The sequence below is a fragment of the Nicotiana tabacum genome, chromosome 24 (assembly GCF_000715075.1).
Source record: "Nicotiana tabacum cultivar K326 chromosome 24, ASM71507v2, whole genome shotgun sequence".
NCBI lineage: Eukaryota > Viridiplantae > Streptophyta > Magnoliopsida > Solanales > Solanaceae > Nicotiana > Nicotiana tabacum.
This window is the reverse complement of record NC_134103.1, coordinates 64,472,575-64,496,910: the sequence shown is the minus strand read 5'-3', so window position 1 is coordinate 64,496,910 and position 24,336 is coordinate 64,472,575. Positions and strand designations below refer to the sequence as shown.

The 24,336-nt window shown below is 34.7% G+C and overlaps 1 protein-coding gene and 1 long non-coding RNA gene across 3 annotated transcripts; one reads left to right on the top strand and one right to left on the bottom strand.

Moving 5' to 3' along the window:
* The first annotated feature begins 921 nt into the window (after window positions 1-921).
* Window positions 922-4,439, top strand: LOC107782302 (uncharacterized). Its single transcript, XR_001647195.2, has 3 exons — window positions 922-2,745; window positions 2,926-2,963; window positions 3,994-4,439. It is a non-coding gene; the product is annotated as an uncharacterized LOC107782302 (long non-coding RNA).
* Window positions 4,440-15,815: 11,376 nt separating this feature from the next.
* LOC107788620 (nucleobase-ascorbate transporter 6) lies at window positions 15,816-23,300 on the bottom strand. 2 transcript variants are annotated; one of them, XM_016610311.2, is made up of 15 exons: window positions 23,112-23,300; window positions 22,624-22,770; window positions 21,661-21,758; window positions 21,379-21,552; window positions 20,980-21,080; window positions 20,649-20,724; window positions 20,460-20,519; window positions 20,173-20,357; window positions 18,574-18,670; window positions 17,942-18,028; window positions 17,049-17,107; window positions 16,869-16,960; window positions 16,676-16,753; window positions 16,419-16,579; window positions 15,816-16,303 (listed from the first exon to the last, which is right to left on the bottom strand). In XM_016610311.2, exons 2-15 carry the CDS (start codon window positions 22,733-22,735, stop codon window positions 16,085-16,087), a joined length of 1,599 nt encoding a protein of 532 aa, XP_016465797.1. In that variant the 5' UTR covers window positions 22,736-22,770; window positions 23,112-23,300; the 3' UTR covers window positions 15,816-16,084. The 2 variants fall into 2 exon arrangements, with proteins under 2 accessions (XP_016465797.1, XP_016465798.1); XM_016610312.2 differs by having other exon boundaries at window positions 22,624-22,757; window positions 23,112-23,270.
* Window positions 23,301-24,336: the final 1,036 nt, after the last annotated feature.

Sequence of the window (24,336 nt, the reverse complement as noted above, 5' to 3'; positions counted from 1 at the left end):
TCCGAGGGGCCGATCAATGTCGAGTTCGAAATCATTATCAAACTTGAATCCAAATTGAACTATGATGAAAAGTAAAGCTATCAAGCTTATGATCCGTAGACCGACCAACATTGACTCCGAATCAATTCAAGGGTCCGAGTCAGAATTGAGCTTAAGCCAAGATCGAGAGCTCGAGTCTGGATCGAGCTCAAGCCAAGATCGAGAGCTCGAGTCAAGAGCGAGCTCACAGACAAAAGCCGTTGCAATCCCACTAGAGGAGAGAATCTTGGCAGGAATTGAGAAAAAATTAATTTATCATGGACTTCCCATTGAGTATCTTTAATTATATTTAAAGTAAGATCCCTATACTATAAAGGTAGAGGGTTATCATTTCTGTAAGGGCGGTTTTTGGGATAGAGCTCACATTGTAATTCAAGCACCATATCCTCTTATATTCAAGAGTTACTATTTTAAGCCTAAAAAACTGATCCATCTTGCTTAGTCCTATAAATTGTCTTCTTTACAACTTTGTCTATTTTACATTCTTTGTAGTCCATATTTGATATTCCCTTTTATCCTTACGATTTGTATTAAACTTTATCACATATCCTTAGAACTACGTATAAATTCAACTCTATCCGATTTTTCGGGTAAACAGTGATATAGTAGCCGAATTGTGCATGGTCATTATTCCTTTAGCAAGAACATTTCAGAAATCCATACCTTAGTTAAAAAAATCATGCTCAAAAGCCCGTAGTTCAGATTCAAAATCAATAACCCATGCATAAGGTACCTCATATTTCTATTATATATAAAAAGCAAAGATGGTCGACATACCTGCCACCGTCTTTGCCTTTTTAGTGGAAATAATAATAATAATGGCATCTTTGCCTTTTTAGTAGAAATAAAAAATAAAAGTATTTCTACAAACCTACAATATTCTAGAATTCTCCTCCACTTTCATCTGCTTTTTTATCCAACCAAACCCAATATCCTAGAACTCTCCAACAGTTTCTTTTATACATTTATTTACTCCCAGTCAGTATATTTTGAAGGATTTGTGTGGGTTTAATTCATCTTCTCCACTAGATCAGTAACTTTTCTTTAATCTTCTTCCACTTCTTTTCAAAAAAATAAAATGATTTCATGTTGAATGAGTGTTCCAACTTCAGATCTGATTTTCTTCCACTTTTTCCCCTCAATTATTTTCCCAAGCCTACTACCATTTCCAAATTTCATGTCTGAAATATATGGGTCATTGTATTTGAAAGAGATTATTTATGTCAAACTATCTCCCCAATGTTCTTTGGCTTAATCCTTTTTCTTCTGTTATTTTTGTATGATCTTTATTTATGTTTTGAATTTGAGTATTAATAATATGTCTACTATATAGAAAAGGCAAAGATGGTAGAAATTCGAAAAAATAAAAGTATGAGGGAAATGCTAAAATGAGAGAAAAAAAAAGATTTTTCTAAAAACTTTTGTATTAGAGATCCAAAGAAGAGAGTTTTAACCAAAAGAGAGAGAAAAAAGGACTCAATAACAACTGGGGGTGGTGGGGGGAACTACTTTTACTATGGTGGACCTTGTAGAAATCCTAATTGTCCATGACCATGATTCTAAGTATTTCTAATTAATTTTTTTTACTCTTTTGATGTAGTAAAATTGGTAATGTAGACATTGAGTCCTTTGTATGGTCATTGTTTTAATCTTTGTAAAACTTTTATTTTTTAGGGGCTAAGTTAGTGCAGGCAAATATGTATCATCTTTGGTCTTTGTATGAAAAGTTTTTCACCTTTCTTTTTAGGCCACCAGTCTCTACATAAAAATGTTGTTGGGAACAGAATGGAGGGGTGAAGTTTCTTAGAATAAAAAGAAATAATCCCCCTTTAGATGTAACATTTTGTTTGTTCCTGTCTTAGGAGTCATATGTTTATCAATAGAGGAGATTCATATATTGTAATTTTCCCTTTTAGTATTAGTGATATTTAGTGATGTTGAGGGGTGAAGTTTCTTAGAATAAAAGAAATAATCTCCCTTTTAGATGTAACATTGTAGTTGTTTGTTTTCTCATGTTTTAGGAGCCATATGTTTATCAATAGAGGAGATTCATATGTTGTGGTTTTCCTTTTTAGTATTAGTGATTTTTGGAAAGCATGAAAACTTCTCATGGTAAACATCTAAAAAATTAAGTTAATTCTCACAAGAAATCAAAGGTATAAGGGAAATACGAATATGGAAGGAAAAAAAAGGACTTTTCTAAAAACTTCTGTATTAGAGATCCAAAGAAGAGAGTGTTCTTTGCAGGCCGCCTCGTTGTTCCTCTCTTCTTTCTTTTTACTATCTTCTTTTACATAGTTACATGAGATTTTTTACTTCAGTTCTTTATAATTAATGTTTCTTTGTCATCATTCTTCTCTGTAATATATTCAAATGTATTTGTTAGTGTTAGTTCATCAGAAAATAGCTGGCTTAAGAAAGTCATTGTTGATAATTCTTTAACGTATTCATCGGCTAATTGTTGCCATGACTTCTTTGAACAAAAGCTGTTGGCTACATCTGATGAGTCCATACCTATACACTAATTTATTTTCTCATTAGCCGGTAAATAAAATATTTTTTTTCACTCAGCATATAGAAACCACTTATACGAGATCATTATTGACAGTTTCCTATTTTGGTTTGTTTTGTTTTAATTACAGGTTTCGATCTTTGTTGTGTTGTAATAGATGTTTGTTCGTGCGTTTTAGTGGCAAATCACTGGTAGTAAGTACTGCTCTTTTGCTGGATTTAATTTTTTTCACTTACCTTTTTCGTATTAAGGAGGTGTTGGCAAAGTTGTTCATTTTTGAAAAACCATTTGCTCTGTCTATCTAAATCGTTTGACATTTATTTACCTTTATTATTTTTGATGAGTAAAATATTTATTTATTTTATTCATTTCAGATCGTCTCAATCATACTTTAACTCTTTTTTATTACAAGGTAATATATTCTATCCAAAATTAGTTATGTAGCTATGCATATAATAGAAATATCTTTACCTGAGATGCTTTACTTTGCGGTATATGCCAATACAATTTAACTTACATACCTTGTACGCCTATCATTCATCGATGATAAACATATAGCTAAAATTATAATTTTTTTCCTTTTTTAAGCACTGGTCATTAGAAAAATATTCAGGCAATAGAAAAGTTGCCTTAATGGCGGATAGAAATCATGAAAATGATCAGACCTTTGAAAAAACACGTGATGACAAAAGGACCAGGAGACGCAAATTATATAGACTTATGCCACCTGATAAAAATCAAAAAAATAGCCCAATACATGTGTAGTTTCTACATACACCTGTTCTTGCATCTTTTAGCATTGTTTAATTTTCTCTTGCAAAGTTCTAGCAATTTTAATTGATGTACAACATATCTACTTAGTATTATTTGCTTTGTAATCTCAAATTAGAAGTGTATAAAGTAATAACTCTAAAATATTTCAATTATTAGTTTATGGATTGTTTCCTCGATTTTTAATTTTATAACTTTTTTACTAAATGTTTTGTTTTGTTTTAGGTGACAAAAACGATATAGATAAAAATGAAATTGCAACCAAGAATTATGAAAGAAAGAAGTTTGATTTCGTGTAGCCATCGATCTCTAGCTTCTAATATAAAGTTATAGTGTTTAAAATAGTGCCAGATTATTACTAGCACTAAGGCACCACAATAATGTGATCAGATTTTTGTATCTCATAGAGATACATATATAATACATGTGATAGAAGAGTACTCATGTATGGAAGTTTTTCTTGCAAAAGTAAATGTTAATACAGCCAAGGACTCTACAATAGGTCCCACACTACTTTGTTATGCTCTCCGGAAATATATATTTTATAATTGAAAGCAGTTCTGTTGTTGATTTGGAGTGTTGTGGCAGACCTATTTACCATTGTTGAACACATTTTTGTTGCCACTTCTAAATATTACAATTGACGCCTTTGCTGTTGTTTTGCGGTGCAGTTGAACCCACTTTTTGCTGCTATTTTTGGATGCGGTAAAAGTTATCTTGTTACCAAATTCAAAGCCGAAGCCGAAGCCGAAGCCGAGCCGAGCGACGACGGCGGCGCGATGCTTGCTTTCTTCTTAACTCTTTAAGAGCTACAAGAAGAGCAATTATATATATACCCACCAAAAATATCTTCCTCTTCCAATATGGGACAATGTCTCATTGTCAAGAGGGGGAAACTTAAAATTTTACTCAAAATTTCATTTTCCCTCCATTTCCCATTCACCCTCATTTTAAGAATATTTCATCTTAAAAACAAAACCTCAACAATATGTTCCCATGCTTGTTAGTAATAATAGGTATGTAAATATAGGATAATGGTAGTATGTGTTATTAAGCTTCCCTTTCATCTTTAAAGAAGAGATAATGGCAGTATGTGTTATTAAGCTTTCCTCACATCTTTAAAACTTCTTTAGTAACAACTATCCATTCGGATAAATGGAAGTATAATAGATGTTTGCACATTTTAGCTGTGAATTACATACCTTTTTAAATATTGTCTATCTTTGCACATATGGTTGCAAACTTGTAATTGTGCTTGTTTGAAAAAGAAAGTTCATTTACTGAGCTGAGAACTTTAATCAGCAAAAGTTAAAGAGGACAACAATATTAACAATACCAAAAAAGCCAAACAAATCAACAAACAAAGGAGTCAGCAGCAAGACAACTTTCAAAGTGACAAATACAGCTTTATCTATTAATTAAATGATAATTTTTAAGTCATTCCATAAATCAAAAGTCCAATAAATACATATGTAGAATGCTTACTCCATTACTAATAAGTTAATCTTTGCCTCTAAAAAGATGGTATGACCTGATGCAGTTCTAAGATTAAAAATTAAAGACTAAGTTATTATGGAGACACGATAGTAAATCTAACAGTAGGAAAAAAAATGTAATACTTGGAGAATAAGTTAATTGAGTAATATGAGAGTTGGGGTAGTACCGTAGACATATAGTAATCAAGTAAACTTGCCTAATATCACAACAACAAAACTGGTTTTCGCCACATCCAAAAACAACAGCAAAATGCCTTCAACGGCATCCCAAAATAGTAACAAGATAACTTTTACCGCATCCAAAAATAGCAGCAAAAAGTGGGTTCAACTACACCGCAAATCCATTCGGATTTGGATTTGGATTTGGATTTGGATTTGGATTCTGCAAAATATAAGTTAACATAATGAAACAACAATAAATTCGAGCCCACTGAATTCACAGTATTTCCTTAAGGAATTTAATCCCCTCCTAGTACCCAAGGTAATGGATTATTTCCTCCCAGGATAGAACGAATAACATACTGGTGGAAAGAAGTATTTCATAACTTTTATTGACGATGGTACTCGATATTGCTATGTTTACTTACTGAATAGTAAAGATGAAGCAATAGACGCATTCAGGCAATACAAAAATGAAGTTGAAACGCAACTTAACAAGAAAGTGAAAATGATAAGAAGTGATAGGGGTGGTGAATATGAATCTCCTTTTGAAGAAATATGTTTAGAATATGGAATTATTCATCAAACAACAGCCCCTTACACGCCCCAATCTAATGGGATTGCGGAAAGAAAGAATCACACATTAAAGGAGATGATGAATGCGTTGTTGATAAGTTCTGGTTTGCCACAGAACTTGTGGGGGGAAGCCATTCTTACGGCTAATCAAATATTAAATCGAGTGCCCCATAGCAAAACACAATCCATTCCATATGAAAAATGGAAAGGAAGGAAGCCCAACTTGAATTACTTTAAAGTGTGGGGGTGTTTGGCAAAAGTGCAAGTTCCTAAACCCAAAAGGGTAAAGATAGGACCGAAAACCGTTGATTGTGTTTTCATAGGATATGCGACAAATAGTAAAGCATATCGATTTCTGGTTCATAAATCAGAAAATCCCGACATTCATAATAATACGGTTATAGAATCAGATAATGCTGAGTTTTTTGAAAACATATATCCGTATAAAAAGGAATGTGAGTCGTTTGGTGAAGGATCTAAACGACCTCGGGAAGAAACAAAAGAAAGTACATGTAATCAAGAGAATCCAAGACGTAGTAAACGTCAAAGAACGTCTACTTTATTTGGACCAGATTTTGTGACTTTCTTATTGGAGAATGAACCTCAAACATTTAAAGAAGCTATGACTTCTTCGGAATCATTGTTTTGGAAAGAGGCAGTCAATAGTGAAATAGAATCCATATTGAACAACCATACATGGGAATTGGTTGATCTTCCTCCTGGAAATAAACCTTTGGGTTCTAAATGAATTTTTAAGAGAAAAATCAAAGATGATAGCACTATTGATAAATTCAAGGCAAGGCTCGTAGTCAAAGGGTATAGACAACGAGAAGGTCTAGACTACTTTGATACATGCTCTCCAGTTACAAGAATTACGTCCATACGGATGTTAGTAACATTAGCTGCAGTGTATGGTCTTGAAATTCATCAAATGGATGTTAAGACTGCCTTCTTGAATGGAGAGTTGGAGGAAGAAATTTACATGGAACAACCTGAAGGGTTTGTGGTTCCAGGTAAAGAAAAGAAGGTATGTAGACTTGTTAAGTCTCTTTACGGACTAAAACAGGCACCCAAACAATGGCATGCGAAATTTGACCAAACAATGTTGTCAAATAGTTTTAAGATAAATGAATGTGATAAATGTGTGTACATTAAAAATGTTCCAAATCACATAGTCATTGTTTGCCTATATGTGGATGATATGCTGATAATGAGTAATGACATTGCCAACATAAATGCTACTAAGCGTATGCTCAATAGCAAGTTTGATATGAAAGACTTGGGAGTTGCTGATTTAATTCTGGGAATTAAGATCCATAAGACTCCTCAAGGTCTGGCATTGTCACAATCTCATTATATTAAGACAGTACTTGAAAAATTCAAGCACTTGGGCTTTAAAGTTGCAAAGACTCCAATTGACGTGAATCTTGCATTAGCAAAGAACAAAGGCCAAAGCATATCACAATTGGATTATACTCGTGTGTTGGGATGCTTAATGTATATCATGAATTATACACGACCAGATATAGCTTGTGCTATAAGTAAACTGAGTCGATATACGAGCAATCCAGGCCAATCTTATTGGATGGCAATGAAACGAGTTTTGGGATATTTAGAACATACCTAGAACTTTGAATTGCACTACAGTAATTTCCCTGCGGTGATTGAGGGATACTGTAATGCAAATTGGATCACCGGCTCAACTGATTCTAAGTCCACGAGTGGATATGTATTTACTATTGGTGGAGGAGCGGTATCTTAGAAGTCGTCCAAACAAACCTGTATTGCCCGCTCTACAATGGAGGCTGAATTCATAGCCTTAGATAAAGCCGGTGAAGAAGCTGAATGGCTCCGGAATTTCTTGGAAGACATTCCATTTTGGCCCAAACCGTTGACACCAATATGCATACATTGTGATAGTCAAGCAGCAATTGGAAGGGCTGGGAGCGTTATGTATAACGGTAAATCTCGTCATATACGACGAAGACATAAAACCGTTAGGCAATTACTCTCTAGAGGAATTATCACGATTGACTATGTAAAGTCAAGTGATAATGTGTCGGATCCACTTACAAAAGGCCTAACTAGAGAGATAGTTGAGAAATCATCAAGAGGAATGGGGCTATGGCCGAGAACAAGTCATTGTGGCGGTAACTCTACCTAGAAGACTGGAGATCACAAGATCTAGGTTCAAGGAGATCAAACAAAGTCATTAATGACGGTTCAACATTGTCAAATAAAATTTTAGTCCGTTCTCGTGATGAGACAATGTTCAGTACCAAGGATAAAGCATTAAGGCTTTTTAATGATTTTTAAATTTGATACGGGGTATATCAAATAGTGTATCTACAGGATGACACATTTAGGAATCACCTATGTAAGTGTGAAGTGTTAGCCGCTTCAAGGAGAACTTTGTAAGGCCAGTTCTCTACGCACTTATGAAACCAGGCGGTGTTCATGGCTGAAACGAACACAACAATGAGAACCAAAGACGGTTAAGGGTTGATTGTGTGACTTATGGTTGTCTAGGTATACACCAAAGATCGACGGTTCAAAGATATCAAATCTACCGATTGACCGAGTATATCCGACATAAGTTTACTACGGAAAGTTCAAAGGGAAACCTACTTATCCAGATGCGATTAATCCTTACTTGTAAATCACACAGTTTTTCCATGCATACTTCCGTGATATAGCCATTCCCCATTCATGTGGGGGATTGTTGAGGTTTTGTTTTTAAGATGAAATATTCTTAAAATGAGGGTGAATGGGAAATGGAGGAAAAATGAAATTTTGAGTAAAATTTTAAGTTTCCCCCTCTTGACAATGAGACATTATCCCATATTGGAAGAGGAAGACATTTTTGGTGGGTATATATATAATTGCTCTTCTTGTAGCTCTTAAAGAGTTAAGAAGAAAGCAAGCCTCGCGCCGTCGTCGTCGTCGCTCGCTCGGCTCGGCTTCGGCTTCGGCTACGGCTACGGCTACGGCTACGGCTACGGCTACGGCTACGGCTTCGGATTCGGATTTGGATTTGGATTTGGATTTGGATTTGGTCAAATGATCGATTGATTGATTAATTTTTTGGACCAAATTTATTTGTTAATAGTAAATATTAACGTAAGATTATCCGCATTTGTAACGGATATTTTCCAATCCGTATATTGACCATTTGGCAGCCGCCTAATGCTCTTCCCACCATGAAGGTGCTTGCTCCACAAACATGTAATGCTTGCTCTACCATGGAGGGTGGACGTTTGGTCTTCTTCAACATTTTGCCGCTATATATATGTGCAGCAGATGTTGAAGAAAGACACTCAACACACAACACACAATTCGCTTAACAAATTGGCTATACATTTGCACTCCTTCCTCTCAGCATTTCCATACGATTTTCTGAGTTTATACTCCTTCGTTCTGCATTGTTTTTAACTTCAAACAAAGCAACTGTAAGTGTGATTTGCTACCGAACTTTGTGTTCGCTGAAACACTGGGGTTTGAAGTACCGCTACACCAGTGTGTTATTCGTTCTATCCTGGGAGGAAATAATCCATTACCTTGGATACTAGGAGGGGATTAAATTCCTTAAGGAAACACTGTGAATTCAGTGGGCTCGAATTTATTATTGTTTCATTACGTTAACTTATATTTTGCAGAATTATTATTTACAAATACAGCAATATTGACGGGAATAACACATATTACTCCACTAACATAGAAACTGAAATCCGGGACGATGCAGAAGGAACATCTGAAATATTGTAAAAATTATTCTCACGGTTGTTGTAATTGAACACTTGTGATTGAAACAATGTTGAAAATAAGGTATTGATGGGCAACTGTGTTTGAAATTTTTAAAAGGATTTTTCGAATTTCGTTGAAAATTTTAATGAGGGACTAGATTAGGGCTGCTTATCGGGCGGATTGGGCGGTTAATTACTCTTAACGGTTTGGCTTAACGGTTATCGATTTTTAAATGTATTAATCCGCTAGCCATCCGATAAGATATCGGGCGGATTGGTATCGGTTTAGCTCTTATCGGGCGGTTATTGGGCGGTTTATCGGCCTAATTCAATCTATATTGCGTGTATTAATTGTTTGCTGACCGCCTAACATACAAATTCAGAATAGAAAATTATACATTGAGTCCAGACATACATGTCTTTTAACGCCTATATAAGAATGATGTAGTGTCATGTGTTGTAGAGTAAAAAAAGATATGGCACAACACTGTTGTTCTTCTATTAAACATAGACAACATGTATTAGTTTTAAAAAACAAAAGCAGAGGTAAACCATAGACATCAACTTAAACAATCTTGTTGTAGGGTGGGAGAATAAGCTAAGCTAAGCTAAGCCTGGATCTTCTGATGCACAGTACGTAAGGATTCTGATTATTTAGGAATTAGGCATTAGAACTTAGAGATAGAGTACTGGAAGAAGTGGAAGGGTTTTTGATCTTTAATATATATATATATATATATATATATATATATATATATATATATATATATATATATATATATATATATATATATATAATATATATATTCTTAACGGGTTAACGGATTATCCGTTAAGAAAATTGAATAACCTGCCCCCAAACCGATAAGCCGTTAATAAAAAAATTTCAATCCGTTCCCCGTCCGTTAAACCGTTAAACCGATACCAATAAGCCATTAAGCTTCGATTTCGGTTCGGTTTTCGATTTCGGTTTGATTTTGAACACCCCTAGACTAGATTATGTCAGCTTTCGGTGTTGAAGTGAGTTGCATTTTTACATTGTCTTTGAAGTGTTTAGATCTGGTAGAGAGACCATTTCCAGACTGAATTTTTTTTTTTTTTAAAAAGAACCAATTGTATTGTTATTGTCCTTAAACATAATATATTATGCTATATGGGTACTGAAACTTGATCTTTTTTCTGTGATTTTGCATATGTCAATGCAAATACTTTTGTTGCGCTGCAAAGGAGAAGAACAATTACAGTATGGAGAAAGAATCACCTTTTATGAATATAAGTAGTACTCTCATGGATATAAAAATTGTGCCACTTTCGTAGTAAAATGCATCTCATTTTGTCAAATATGTAAATAGATATATGTATATATGTGTATTCTCATGGATATAAATATTGTGCTACTTTCCAATGATGCCTCAATTTCCGTCTCTTTTTGGAATTTTATATTAAAATAAAATTAATCACAAATAGATTCCCAGACTTCACAATATTGGGCATGTGTTATGCACGGGCAATTCCTATCTAGTATATATATATATATGTGTGTGTGTATGTATGTATAGCATACAACATAACCAAAATATGAGACTCCATGCGAGCTTGTCCAACATGTGCAAAAAAGTCTAGTTCAAATACTTTTGTAGTTGAAAAGAATTTTCAAACGAGATATACTTTATAGTAAAAAGTATTTTCAAGGATAAATACCTCAAATCCGCTAATAACGCTCCTAAATACAATTTCCAAGGTTCAACAATCGCTCTACAGTCACTTGTGATAAAGTTTAGATCTTTGATCCTATTTCATGAATTCTCACCCTTTTCGAAAAATTAGGGTTTAAGCTTTTAAATTCATGTTCTTGACAATTCACGAAATCATCTAACATTCTAATATCTTTCTATAGGCCAAACGAACCCCAATTCACCTTATAAAAGCTGCAAGTAATCAAGGCACTTACCTCTCGAAGATTCCCCAAAAATTCCTCTTCAAACAATCTCGAAGTTATTTTCAATAATATGAGGATATAGATGTTAATCTAGCGTTAATACTTGTTAATTTGATCTGATATCCATGGGAATTGATTAGCAATTCAGCCTATATGGTTTGGAGAAGCCCTAGGGTGTCTTTCTCCTCAAAAAGTCGGGCAGAACAAAATATAATTTGAAATCCCGAAAATTCTCATATTTATAGAGTTTCTGTCATTTTCGACATATGGTCCGTGTATGGGATATACGGTCCCGTATGTTGGTCGTATGTCAACTCCTGGAGCCTACTGTGGTGGATATACACTTCATATACGACTAATATACGGCCAATATGTCGCACATACGGTCCAACCCGGCTTTTTCATCTTTCAGTACTTTCAACCGACGGTGAATATATGGTGTTTCATCTTTCAGTACTTTCAACCGACGGTGGATATATGGTGTTATATGATCCGTAAGTGGCTTGAAATTTCTCTAACTTTATTAAGTGGTTTTTTAGGACCCCACATACGGCTTGACATACCCGCATGTCGAACACACGGTCCGTAAGTCAGCCATATCTTGATCTAATTTTTCAACTTGCTTCTTTTCATTTTGTTTTAACTACAAATCTTTTGTACACTTTATACGTTTTTAGATATTGACTTTTCACGTAATTATACATCAATTACCATATTTCGAGTTTAATCACAAGCATTTAATGAGTTCAAACCTAGCCCGAATTCGCGGTATGTTACCCCCAATCACTTCCTACTCAATACCCTCGAAGGTCTGCATTATGTCTCCATTAACAATTGTTAGGGTTCTAATTTTATCTTGATCATACATGTTCTTTAAGCTAGCAAAGAAATAGGCAGTGTTGGCATCCCCTAGCTTCAGCCATTGAATCCTTAATTTTTGTTTTATGATATTTTCCTCAATTATCGTCTAAAAACTTACTACATCATTTTTACATATTTAAAGATAACCTACCAATAATTATCAATATAAAAAATCTAATTTACAATTAAGAACAGCGATTGACAATATGAAGCAACTTCTAGACTTTGTGTATTGTATTCTATAGACTTAATTTTCTTTTTCTGCTAAAAATTTAATAATGGTAGTTGATATTTGGCTAAAAGTTCATATTTTTAGTATATTTTTGCCTCATATCTAGAGCGAAGTTATAGTGATTTGCATTGTTATTGTGGTGTTTTGAGTTAATTACTTGTCTTACGTGTGTAGCAAGTATTTTGAATGATTATAGAGAAATAAAAATAAATGATTCGGCGCAAGTTTGAGTCAAGAAAATAAGAAAAAAGGAAGTTGAGAGTCGAACGTATGCCTTGCTCGCGTCACGAGTAGGCTTGACCTCCACGAGGTTTCAGCAGCCATGCAAAACAATAAAGTGAGAGCAAGGCGAGCCCTATCACGAGACCTACATTTGGAAGCATAGAAGTGGACGTTTTCCTGGGCTCGCCTCGTGTGAGTCATAGACCTGCGCTACAGGTTTTCCTAGCCAACTTGGTATTGGTTAGAGCGGCCTCGACGGATCCAGAATTTTAGGCTAATGGGTTTCTATCGTAATTTCTAATTAATATGCAATAATACTGGGTTCACAGTTAGATATTTACAAATATTTAGTGAATTTCTTAATATAAATATAGGGTCTACGCAAAAGTTACTGGGTTCCCGGGAACCCGTAGTCAATGCTCTAGGTCCGCCCCCGCCTCCTACATGCCCTAGGTCTTATATAAACACCATAAAATGTCTTTTTGAAGGGGGAGACGCCACTTTAGAGGTAAGAAACATTCGAGGAGGGAAGGCCATTAGAATTCGGCTTACAAGTTTCTCTTTCCTTCGATTCGTTCTTGTTGATTTATGAATTCTAGTATTTTGTCTTTGAGTGAAATTATGAGTAGCTGAACTTCTCATCTAAGTTTCTGATGGACTCAATTGTTAGGTGAATTATCGACAGTGTTTATTTATAATTGAGCTATTTTTATAATCTATTTGTTTAACTATGTTATGCTTGTGATTAATTGAATAGCCATTGATTAAATATAACATTATATCTTGTATTGCTTGAGAGAGATTGTAGGATTAAGTTAATATTAAACAACATCATTTCTTAGTAGTTAAGAGGTTAATTGCTTGGGTTTAAAAGTGGATTAGAGATAATGAAGCTTTAACGCGATCTTTATGAGTTATTTGAATTGCTAGCTAGAGTTAGTTCGAGAGAATCATTCTAAAAAATTACTGCTTTTGATCGAGAGATAATTGTGGTAACAAGAGAACTTATAATCGGTGGAGAATAACTCGATGAGATTATAATGAACACGTTAGGCGTTCACCACGATAATTGAGGTTACAATCCTAGGCTTTTTACTGTTGAATACTCTCTTCGTTCCAATTTATATGAACATGTTTGACTGGCCACGGAGTTTAAGAAAAAATAAAGATTTTTGGAATTTGTGGCCCTAAACAAGTCAAAAAGGGGCCAAGAGTATTTGTGTGGTTATAAAAGCTTCTCATTAAAGGTAGAATTGTAAGTTTAAGTTAAATTGTTTCCAAATTTAGAAAGTGGTCATTCTTTTTAGAACGTACCAAAAAGAAAATAGGTTCACATAAACTGAAACGGATGGAGTATTATTTTACTTCCTGCAGTTGATAGTTTTACTGTTTTTAATAGTTGTTAGTTACTTAAAAGTAAAACAATCACAGTTTTTTAACTCGAAAATTGGTCTAACTTATTCTCTTAGTAATAAGAATAGTTATAGTTGAAAGTTATTTCTCGGTGGGATTTAACTGAGGACTTTTTAGCTGGATATGTTTACAGCAACCGCTTAGTCTCTTTTATTAGAGTTTTGTTGGGCGTGATCAAATGGTAGTGGATGAGGAGATCAGTATATATTCTGTATAGCATTCCTAATTGAATAAATTGCTAACTCAAACAAGTAGGTAAGATATCCACTAAGCATTTTCCTTTTCTTTCAAGTACAAAAGCAGGTAACAATTAGAAGCAGTAGCTTATACATTCCAATATGTATAACTATTCTTTCTGTCTCGTGTTATACTTTAATCAGTTAAAATAAATGTCTTATTTCTTATCTAGAATAATTTAGCTTTAAAATTCCTAATTTATTCTCAATAAAATAATTTATTATCATACAAATATCTATAATCTATAATTTATTTTAGACCATAAATCTTAAGGGGTCGTTTGGTACGAAGGATAAGATGTGGGATTAAATTTATATCGTATTTGGTTGGCGGTATAAATTTATTGGGATAAATTTATACTGCCAACCAAACACGGTATAAATTTAATCCCAAACTTAATTCATGATATCATATCTTATCACATCAAACTTGGGATTATTTTATCCCATCTCTCATATGATACTCCCCCGTTCACTTTTACTTGTCAGGTATACTAAAAATAGATTTTTATTTTTACTTGTCACTTTACGCATATCAAGAGAAGATAAATTTATTTTTCATGTTATACACACAATATTTATTACTCATTTCAAATCATTTTCTCAAATTCAATAAAATATGCATTAATTAATATGAGTATCATGGTAAATTATGCACTTCATTTATTATTTCTTAAGGGACGTGAAAAGTCAAAACGTGCCAAGTAAAAGTCGGAGGGAGTATAAATTAGTCTTAGAATTATAATCTCTGAATAATTTAGTCCGCATACACGAACCCTAAAAGTCTACTTTGTTTTCTTAAATTTCGTGTAGAGTAATTGAGACGGAGCTCTAAGCTAATCACTCCCACCTCCCCCACCAAGCTGCAATATATCACTTTCCATATTCTTGCCTTATCTTATTTTATAGCCAAAAGGGATATATTCCCTTTAAAGAGTTGCAGAGTCACAATGATATTCTCTCTCTTCCCAAGAGGAATCGCAAACTTTGAAGTACAAATCAGATTCTAAAGTACAAAAGTCAATACATCTAATTATCAATGTGAATTCTGAGATCGACTTTAAAACTTTTTTGAATTGGGGTTAACATATTTAAAGTTACATTATAAACAACTTTGTATAATTATAATATGAAAAGTCTTTTTGAAAGTCATATTCAGAGTAGAACAATTCCTTTCAAAATAGCAACGGTGATATCGTTTTAGACGGAGAAAGCAGTATTTAGGACAATTTTATAGTGGATGAAATTACTGCACTTACGCAAATTGCATGGTCCACAGCCAGTTCTAGGTTAAATTTGCCATTGAAGACCAGACAAAAGGTTTACTCATCTCAGTATTACAGATTGATATTTTTGTTGTCATGATATGTCTATTATCATCCTCCTTTTTTCAATGTTTTTTCTGTCTTTTAGTCCAGTAGAACAAGCGAACGTCAGTTCAAGTACGTTACAGTACTAAAAAAATGGAAGCAAAACTTCTCAAATACATGATACAACCTGTTATACTGCTAATAAATCAACATTCAAAGAAAATTGGAAGACAAAAAACGACGATAGGGTGGCTGGAGGATAGTTGAATTGATGGCTGGATAGTTGTTGCTGCACAAATCAGGACAAGAGTAGAAAGCACCAGACTTGCTATATTGCTACTAAAATCCACATATCCATCAATTTACAGCAGAAAAAAATAACAATAAACAAATTCACTAAGCATCTTCAAAATGGTCAGCCTAATTTATACTTTTCTTTTTCCATGTAACCGGGTACATATAAAAGAAAATACATGTAGCAGCAGTGAGGCCCCAAATAAAGATTTTCATTGAGAAGGGACTTGCGTGTTATGGTGTATGAACCCACCCTTTTGTCTCCATATGATGTCCGCAATTCACACGGATGGGAAATACTTGTTGAGATTGAAGGGAAGGGAATAGAATTCCTCACTTCTTGTGTCGCTCTTGAAGGACTTGAACTTGTTCCACCAGGGCTTGCCTCTGTCTTTCTTTGTCGCATTATCCTTTTTGGTCATTGTGTTGTCCAGGAAATAAGCCAAGATACCAGCAACAAATGCTTCCGATGAGAAAGGTACATTGACCATGTCGTTGAACTGAACAATAAAACAAAGCACAAGCAACTTTTTTCAGAAAACCTCTCCACACATTTGCAAGAATGCAAGTCAAAATATTAAAATGTATTAAGGAGCTAATGCCAATTTGCTATACCCATCGTCCGTGTGTGTGAACAGGTCCATAACCAGCAATCACAGTGTACTCGTTGAAGTACTGTGGTACTGACAAACCCAGAAATATAGAGAAACCCAATATAAACTTGTTACGGAAACTATTAAGATTGCAAAACTGAAGGAAGCTTAAGCCTCCAACCCCTGCAAGAAAGAGAACAAGGAAATCACTAACTTGACAAAACATGAACCAGATATTGGTAGTGATCTAGGCAGATGTTTCCTTGCATATTTACATACCTACATAAGCAAAGAAAAGGCAATACAGAGCGCCTACAATGGGTGCTGGAATTGAAGCAAAGACAGCTCCAAATTTTCCTGATGATAATCAATGCACAGTTAAAAAAGCAACATGCAAAAGAGGGGGGGGGATCGTATATCAGCCAAAAAAAAAACAAATCTATTCAACAAAATGCGTAGGCAGGAGGTTTACCAAGAATTGAAAAGAAAATCATAAACCCTGCAGATATCTGAACAACTCTTCGGCTGCCAACACGTGTTAGTGCTAAAAGACCAGCATTTTCACTGCATATATACGAAGGAAAGGTCAATTCATCTGTGATGACTAATTTTCTCATCTTATTGTGCTGAAGAAGATTTTGCCTGGACTTACACAGATACAGAAGATCCATTCCCTGTGCCAAACAACCCCGACAGTAAAATGCCTATTCCCTGAAACATACAAAAGTTTTTGAAATTAACTACAGTAAGAAGGGTCGTCATATGATGAAATATAGAGAACAGGTGATCCAGATCCAGTTGATCCCCGCTCCTCCATCTCGCTAGCCCCTTAATTGTTTTTCAACACATTAACACACAGGCTTGCGCAAGTTTCAAACCATTCCCAAACTCATTCTGCAAGATAAAAGAATCCTCCCACGTAAAAGGAAGACAGTGAATGAATGTGAAGAGGAACATAAATTACTAGAAAACACAAAAGGAAGCAAGGACTGGAAAATATCAAGTTTCAAGACAAGGGTCGTCAGATGGGTATGCAGGGATTTGGGGGTATCTTAATCCCTTGAGCTACATGACGTATGATAGCAGCTCTATAATCGCATACAAAAGTGGATCCGATGAGAAACATCAGTAAACAACTTGACTCAGATTGGCATTAGACTCAGATTCTCAGAATATTTAGTTTCATAAAGCTGAACCAGACTTTGACAATGTCAGTTTAGATTGATTGGAAACATTATACTCTTGCAATGTATGGAGTAAAGTGGGACAGAATTTGGGTACTAGCTGAAGAGAGTCAAAATTCTCATGGTGATTTTTTCTGGTGGAAAAGGCTAATTTGGGAAGAGTGGAACAATGTTTTAACTTTGCATATTCCCAATTTAGTCATGATCCTCCATATAAACCCTCCAAACCATCTTATGCATTTGAATGTAAGTTCTAGTTCAATGAGATCATCAAATTATTTACGTTTTCCTTTTTTCCTCATTTTCTTAGAGTAAGGTGGGATTGGGAAGGGGAGGTTTTAGGGGGATAGCACCAGTTTACCTGCCAACCTACGCCACGGCTGAGTATCGATGGTGGCATGGGAGTGGCACTTGCATATCTTGCAACTGCAATGAAAGCACCAGTGGACTGAAAATACCAGAAAGCACAAGCAAGAAAGAAATTAGTTTCAGGCGTATCACTTAGCAAGCATAAAAATATCCTTGCTCACTGACAAGGAAAATTTTGGAATGAAATTAAAGAACTGATAAAGAAGTTCAAAGAAAAGGCAGAACAGCACAGGGAGAATAAGAAAGCAAGAGACAGGAGTAAGTTAAGAAGCAACTCATATACATCTAAACCAACAACCTCAGTGTCATTATATTCGCCCTAATAGAAGCAAAGAGCACTTTCTAACAAAGCCAAAGCAATAACAGAAGGAGCAACGTAGACCTATAATATTTGCAAACATGCCAGTATAAGATAGACAAGAGAGGGTAGCTCGGGCAGAAAGCACCCTTCACATTCACCTTGAGGTTGGGGAATTTAAGTCAACAAGAGAGCAAAGTGCAAAAGTACCACTATTGACTCTTGGGGAGGGGGCAAGGCTGGGGTAAAAGATATAAGTTACCATATCGATAAGATAGTTATTAACAATATTCAATGTGTATCAAAGCTCTGAAGGGGTGACAAACCTCTACAAGAGCAACAAATGTAGCCATCATCATAGCAAATGCTTCACCAGCATCAAATGAAGGTGCTCCCCACTGAAAAGGGTATGGAACTCTAATCCTGCAGATAAACAGAAGCAAAAGATGAAGAGAAAATTATTTTTCTTGAAAGACATTACATTTGGACACAGTTGCTAGAGTATGCATTTCAACAAATAATGGTGTTTTGGGCTAGATGTTTATTAAAAACAAAAAGTAAGTTGGAAATCATTAAATAGTCCAAATTCCCTAACAATTACTTCCGGCACATTATGAAAATATTACAACAATTCAATAAAGTAACATGTATTAGATCAATGAGTTAATGCTATAGCAACATTAAAAAGAAAGTGAAAGAAAGAAAGAAATAGTAAAAACTATAGCAGTTTTACAACAAACAAAAATAATTTTACTATGAGACAATGAAATAGCATAAGATATATGGAATTATTTAAAAAGTACAGGAACAGAAAAGGAAGAGAAAATAGTGCTCCTTCTAGCCCAACTCAAAAATATTTGATACAAGTTCATCTCTTTACAAGTTTCGCAACTCACATTCATTATCAACTTTTAAAGTTTGATGTGATAAAAATATTTCAATTGCTTTAATTTTTTGTTCCAATATTACTAATTAACTATATAGGTCAACTTAACATCTAAAATTTCTTGCCCAATCAACTATCGTTAAATGAAACAAGGCAGTATATCTTGTTTTAGATAACATCGTGGAGAAAAGGAGGGCCAAAGTGAAAGAATCTGGAAAAGAAGAGGGTTCAGCAGGAAGAATAAGCTAATCCATTTTTTCTTGGGTTTTCTGGAAAACTGAAAACAATTTTCATTATCTTCAGTTCTTATGAGTAAGTTCAGGTTTTGGTTTTTGCAAAAACCAAAATTGTTATCTATTCAAAACGTTTTTTTTTTAAATTTGGATTCTAGGGAAGTATGTTGGAAAATGTTTCCAACCCAACAGTCACCCAGTTACCTTGGAATAAAAGCGTCATTTTGACGCACTGATGGAAAAAGCAAGTAGAGAGCAAAATGCACATTGACGCTTAAACAAACACTACTAAACAAAGTGGAAAGCCTTGCCTCTAACAATAGAGCATCATGTGCCTGGACGATGAGCCCATCAGTGGAAAGATGAAGTGAAGAAGAGAAGTGAATTTCTTGTGTGCTCAAGAATACCTATCAATCAACTATGCCTCAAATCCAATTAGTTGGGGTCGGCTAATAGGATTCTTTAAGCTGACATCAACCTACTGCAACCCCATTAATTTATCAAACTTGGGACTGATTGCACTTCACCGAGCTCAGCAATGTGGACTTTGCTCCAAGGATTATAGAAAGCAATAACCCATGCAGTCTTAAACATGGAAATCAGATTGGTGATTTTCAGATTTCCCGCAGTCGATTTTACCTTGTAGATTCTTTTGCCCAATTACATGTATGTTAATTATGCTTTGTGCAAGAATTAATGGCAACTAGCGAGCACAACCATTTCTCCGTTGTGCCTAAAGGTGGTGGAGAAAAAAAAAAGCACTATAACTTAAATCCCCTTTAAAGTCATAAAAGAAGATAATTTACCAGGGAGCAGCACTAATAAGTCCAGCCCGATCAGTTCTGCAGCTTATCTGTGTCTTTTGTGGCTTCCCATTATAAGCCCCACCCACAGTAAGTATGTATGCATAAATCCATACAATTGCTACCGTGAAAAGAACAGCAAAGCGATCAAAGATATTCTTTCCTGGTTTTATCAGATGAGCCAAGTACTGCATTGACCACCAAATTTGTTTAATTTTTCATATCCAATATGCCTTCCAGCATAAAATAATGCTTCATAGGAAAATTTGACTTCCAAAATAGCATCCTACCTGAGAGAAAATGACCAAAAGGACAAGCTGTGGCAACCCAACTTCAACACATTTGGCAACCTAAAAAGCGAAGTTGTATCACACTTTAACAGCAAACTCAGAAGCAACAAATCCCATGGACACCCCAAGAGAAAATATGTATATGCTATGAAATTGATACTTCAGAATCAGGCGAGGTTGTATACTTACCCCAGGAAAACCAAACTCATAAAGCCCAAAGCCAACAAGAGATATCAAAGGAACAGCTGAAAGTGGGGTCAGAAACCTATGAATCCACAAAATATAAAATGTTAATATAGCTAGTTTCCACAGTATCTATATAATCCTTTGCCATGAACATGCAGACCTCAAATCAGAAAAGGTGATCTTATGTCACCTCATCAAAATGATGGATGAAGGAGAAGGTACTACAGGAGAATAATGATCCAGGTGCATTGAGAAGCACAATTTAAAGCATCAATTATGATATAGGTATGAATAATTTAGAGCACACTCAACACATTTGCTGACGCTGACTAACCTTACAACATTGCGCCAGAGTCCACTGAAGCCAAGGACAATTTGAAGCGTTGAAGCAACAATAAGTGCACCTTGGGTAGCTCGCATTATCTTCTTGAATCTCTGATGAATCATAGGAAATGTTTACAATCAATAAGGACCAAATAGCACCAAGATGCAATGGATGATACACCAATATCTATCACTGTGTCTCCACGTGTCTTCCCACCCATTAGAGAATTTACAGGAATATACACCAATATGGATCATAAAATGAAAAAATAAGCAGTTTGTTTAAATTGCTTAGGGTAAGCAACATAAATAATTATAAAATAGCTCTTATTTTCTCTTTTGCCATTTAACCGTTGAGATTCAGTATGTATTCACAAAGAAGACAAATACAGTGCTTATAGAGACCAACCGACACAGGGTCTGGGTCCTCCCAACGACCAGAAAGGATGATTGAAATTGTAGGCGCAACAAAGGTATAGGACCCTCCAATCACAGCTGGTAGCCTAGTTCCAAAGAAACTCTGCAACAGGGTGTTTAGCCCAGCAACAAATAGCAATGTCTGGATAACTTTTGCTTTTTCCTCCTGCAAAAGGACATGCATTATTTCATATAAAAACTGTAACACTACTTGGGTTCAAAATTAGTCATGTGTTAAGTAGTTAAATAGCCTATTTCTGTTGAGAGGCCTCACATTTCCACCTCCCATTTGGGGAACCAGAGCTGTAGGGATGATAACCGTTGTACCAAGCATAACAAGATAATGTTGAAACCCAAGAAGGATAGCCTCAGCTGCATTCCCACAATTAGACAAAAATCAGCAAAGTACAAAATCAAGATTATGGTGAAACTGATTTAAAAAAGAGTTTTTTGATGAAATTTAAAGATGTTATTTATAATACAGAGAAGTGCTCCACAACGTCTTAGACTCTTTGCTCAATTGCAATAACAGGAAAGAAGTACTAATTACTTTACGGAGTTAAGTTTAAATCAGCCTACTAGCCAAAAAAACTCTTGGACGGTAAAAGCATAATATGTAAGTTTAAAATTGAAAAAACCTTGAAAGATACAGAAGACAAAAGAGACTCCATTGACTCGATTTTATACTTAAACGTTGCTGAAAAGAAAATAATCCTACTCTTTACAGGCTAGAACAGGAAAAAGGAGGGCATATATGGGAAGCTTTTCCCATATCTGACCAGTTTCAGATCTTATTTCGCCAACAGAATACATACACACCACATAACAATTAGTCCCTGATTTGGAAAGTATATCTGAAGACGAAAAAAGTCCTATATTCACTAGAGCAAAAGGCATTAGTATGAAGCAATTCACACAAGTGAGTTAAGGAAAAAACTTGGGTTCAGGAAAATCAGGAATATAAATATTAATCAATCAATTAGAACGACTCAACTACGGGTATAGAAATTAAGCTATATAAATTCTCTATATCCAGTTTTAATTGTTTAATTATTTTTATGTTTATTGTCAATTTACCACAACCCTCCTCCATCACATACACAGTAAAAATAGTACTTAAGAAAGTTGATATTAGCTTCCTCAAAGAATCTCACACTCTCATCAAACCTAAAACAGTAAAACATCAAAGCAAAAGAATATAGTGAAAAAAAACAAGCAGAGGTATTTGTTGACTTACGCCATGGGGGGGGACTAGTAATACAGTAGGAAACATTAGGAAGCTGATCTTTAGTTGGATGTGGCGCTGGGTCATCTGATGATTTTGCTGGAGCTGCTCCTCCACCTGCCATTCTTCACTTCTCTCTCTACAATCTGAAGCAACACACTGTATGTAATACTACTATTATTCACTGAACTCTCCAACAGTATACACTAAAACCCAAGAATCTATTCACTATCCAGATCACAAATCTTTCAGAAAAATAAGGACTAACTTTTTGGTACCCAGAAAGCTCAAATACTATGACAAGATTGGAACAACAAACCACATGTTAGTGTACCATATACCTACTTAATTATAACTTTATACCAACTGTAAAAAGAGAAAACAAAATATAAAGGCAGGGAAAGAAAATGAAACTGTAACAGCTAGTGCTTGCCAGTGTAAAAGGATAGAAAGTGTGAACAGAAATGGTAATTATTATTACTAATAGCTAGGAAAACTACCTTCTTGTAATAAGCTTTTGGAGCAACCTCAAGTGGGTGTGTGTTTATTAAAGTCAATAAAATCCTAGACCCTACTTTAAATTAAATTCAAGAAAATGGGGTTTAGAGAAAAGAAAAAAAAAGTATAACTTTTTAGAGGATGCTATTTTGCTTTTGCCCTAATGGCCAAAAGAGAGAAAAAAGAAGTCTGGAAACAGTATATTAGCATTTGAAGATAAAAAGATTGAAGATTGGCCCACTAACTTTGAACACCTCTGCTTTTTCTCTCATTTCTCTCTCTTAAAAAAATAGTGTAGAAGAATCTTGATCAGACACATTAATTAACGGGGCTACATTTGTTTAATTAGGCTCCAACATACATACCCCTCCTGAGGTGCTAAATATGTCAAATAAGAATTACTAACTATAAAATATAAAATGACCCTTTTTAAGTTGTCGTTTTACTCTCTCGTTCACTTGTTTTGCCCAAATTATTGCTCCTTGTTTTCACACACATAATATATAAGACTAAGAGAAAAGAAACTCTATTGAGTAACAATATCAAGAAACTATTGAAATCCGTATATATTTTGATCATTAGGTTATACCTTTTTTAGTTTTTGTCAGCAAATAAAATAGTTCAGATAGGAAAGCTTTTATCTGTTCTAGTTGGGAAATTAAGAAGGATTATCATTTATTTAAATATGACAGGTTTGTCTTTGGGTAAAATGAATGCTCGAGCTCAACAAAACTCAATTATTAAAATGGGCCAGTTTTGACCCTTTGATTGATCAATTTGTACCCTCTGGTATATAATTTCAAAGTGAGAATATGGGGATGCACAAAAAGAGTAGACAATTTGGAAAAAGAAACAAAAGACACCGACATATCACTTTATCCCTTTCTCATATGGTTACAACTTGTATCACACGCACTGCCCTCTACCTTCCTATCTTTTTTATTAGCTGAGGAAGTTTCCACCTTTGGCCCCGTTTGTTTTTTCGATTTATTTCTTTTTAAGAATAAGATGTCAGAATGCAAATATATTACTATCATCTATAAATTTTGAATATAGAATATAAAAATATTTGCTTTCTCAATCTTTGAATATAGAATTTATTTTATTCAAAATTAATATATAAAAATATATACGGTCGAAATAGATTTCGGCATTGGCACGTCCGATCGAGTTCGAACGGTGATTTATCAAAATAAGATCCTGAAGGGGGAACAAACTAACCTCGAA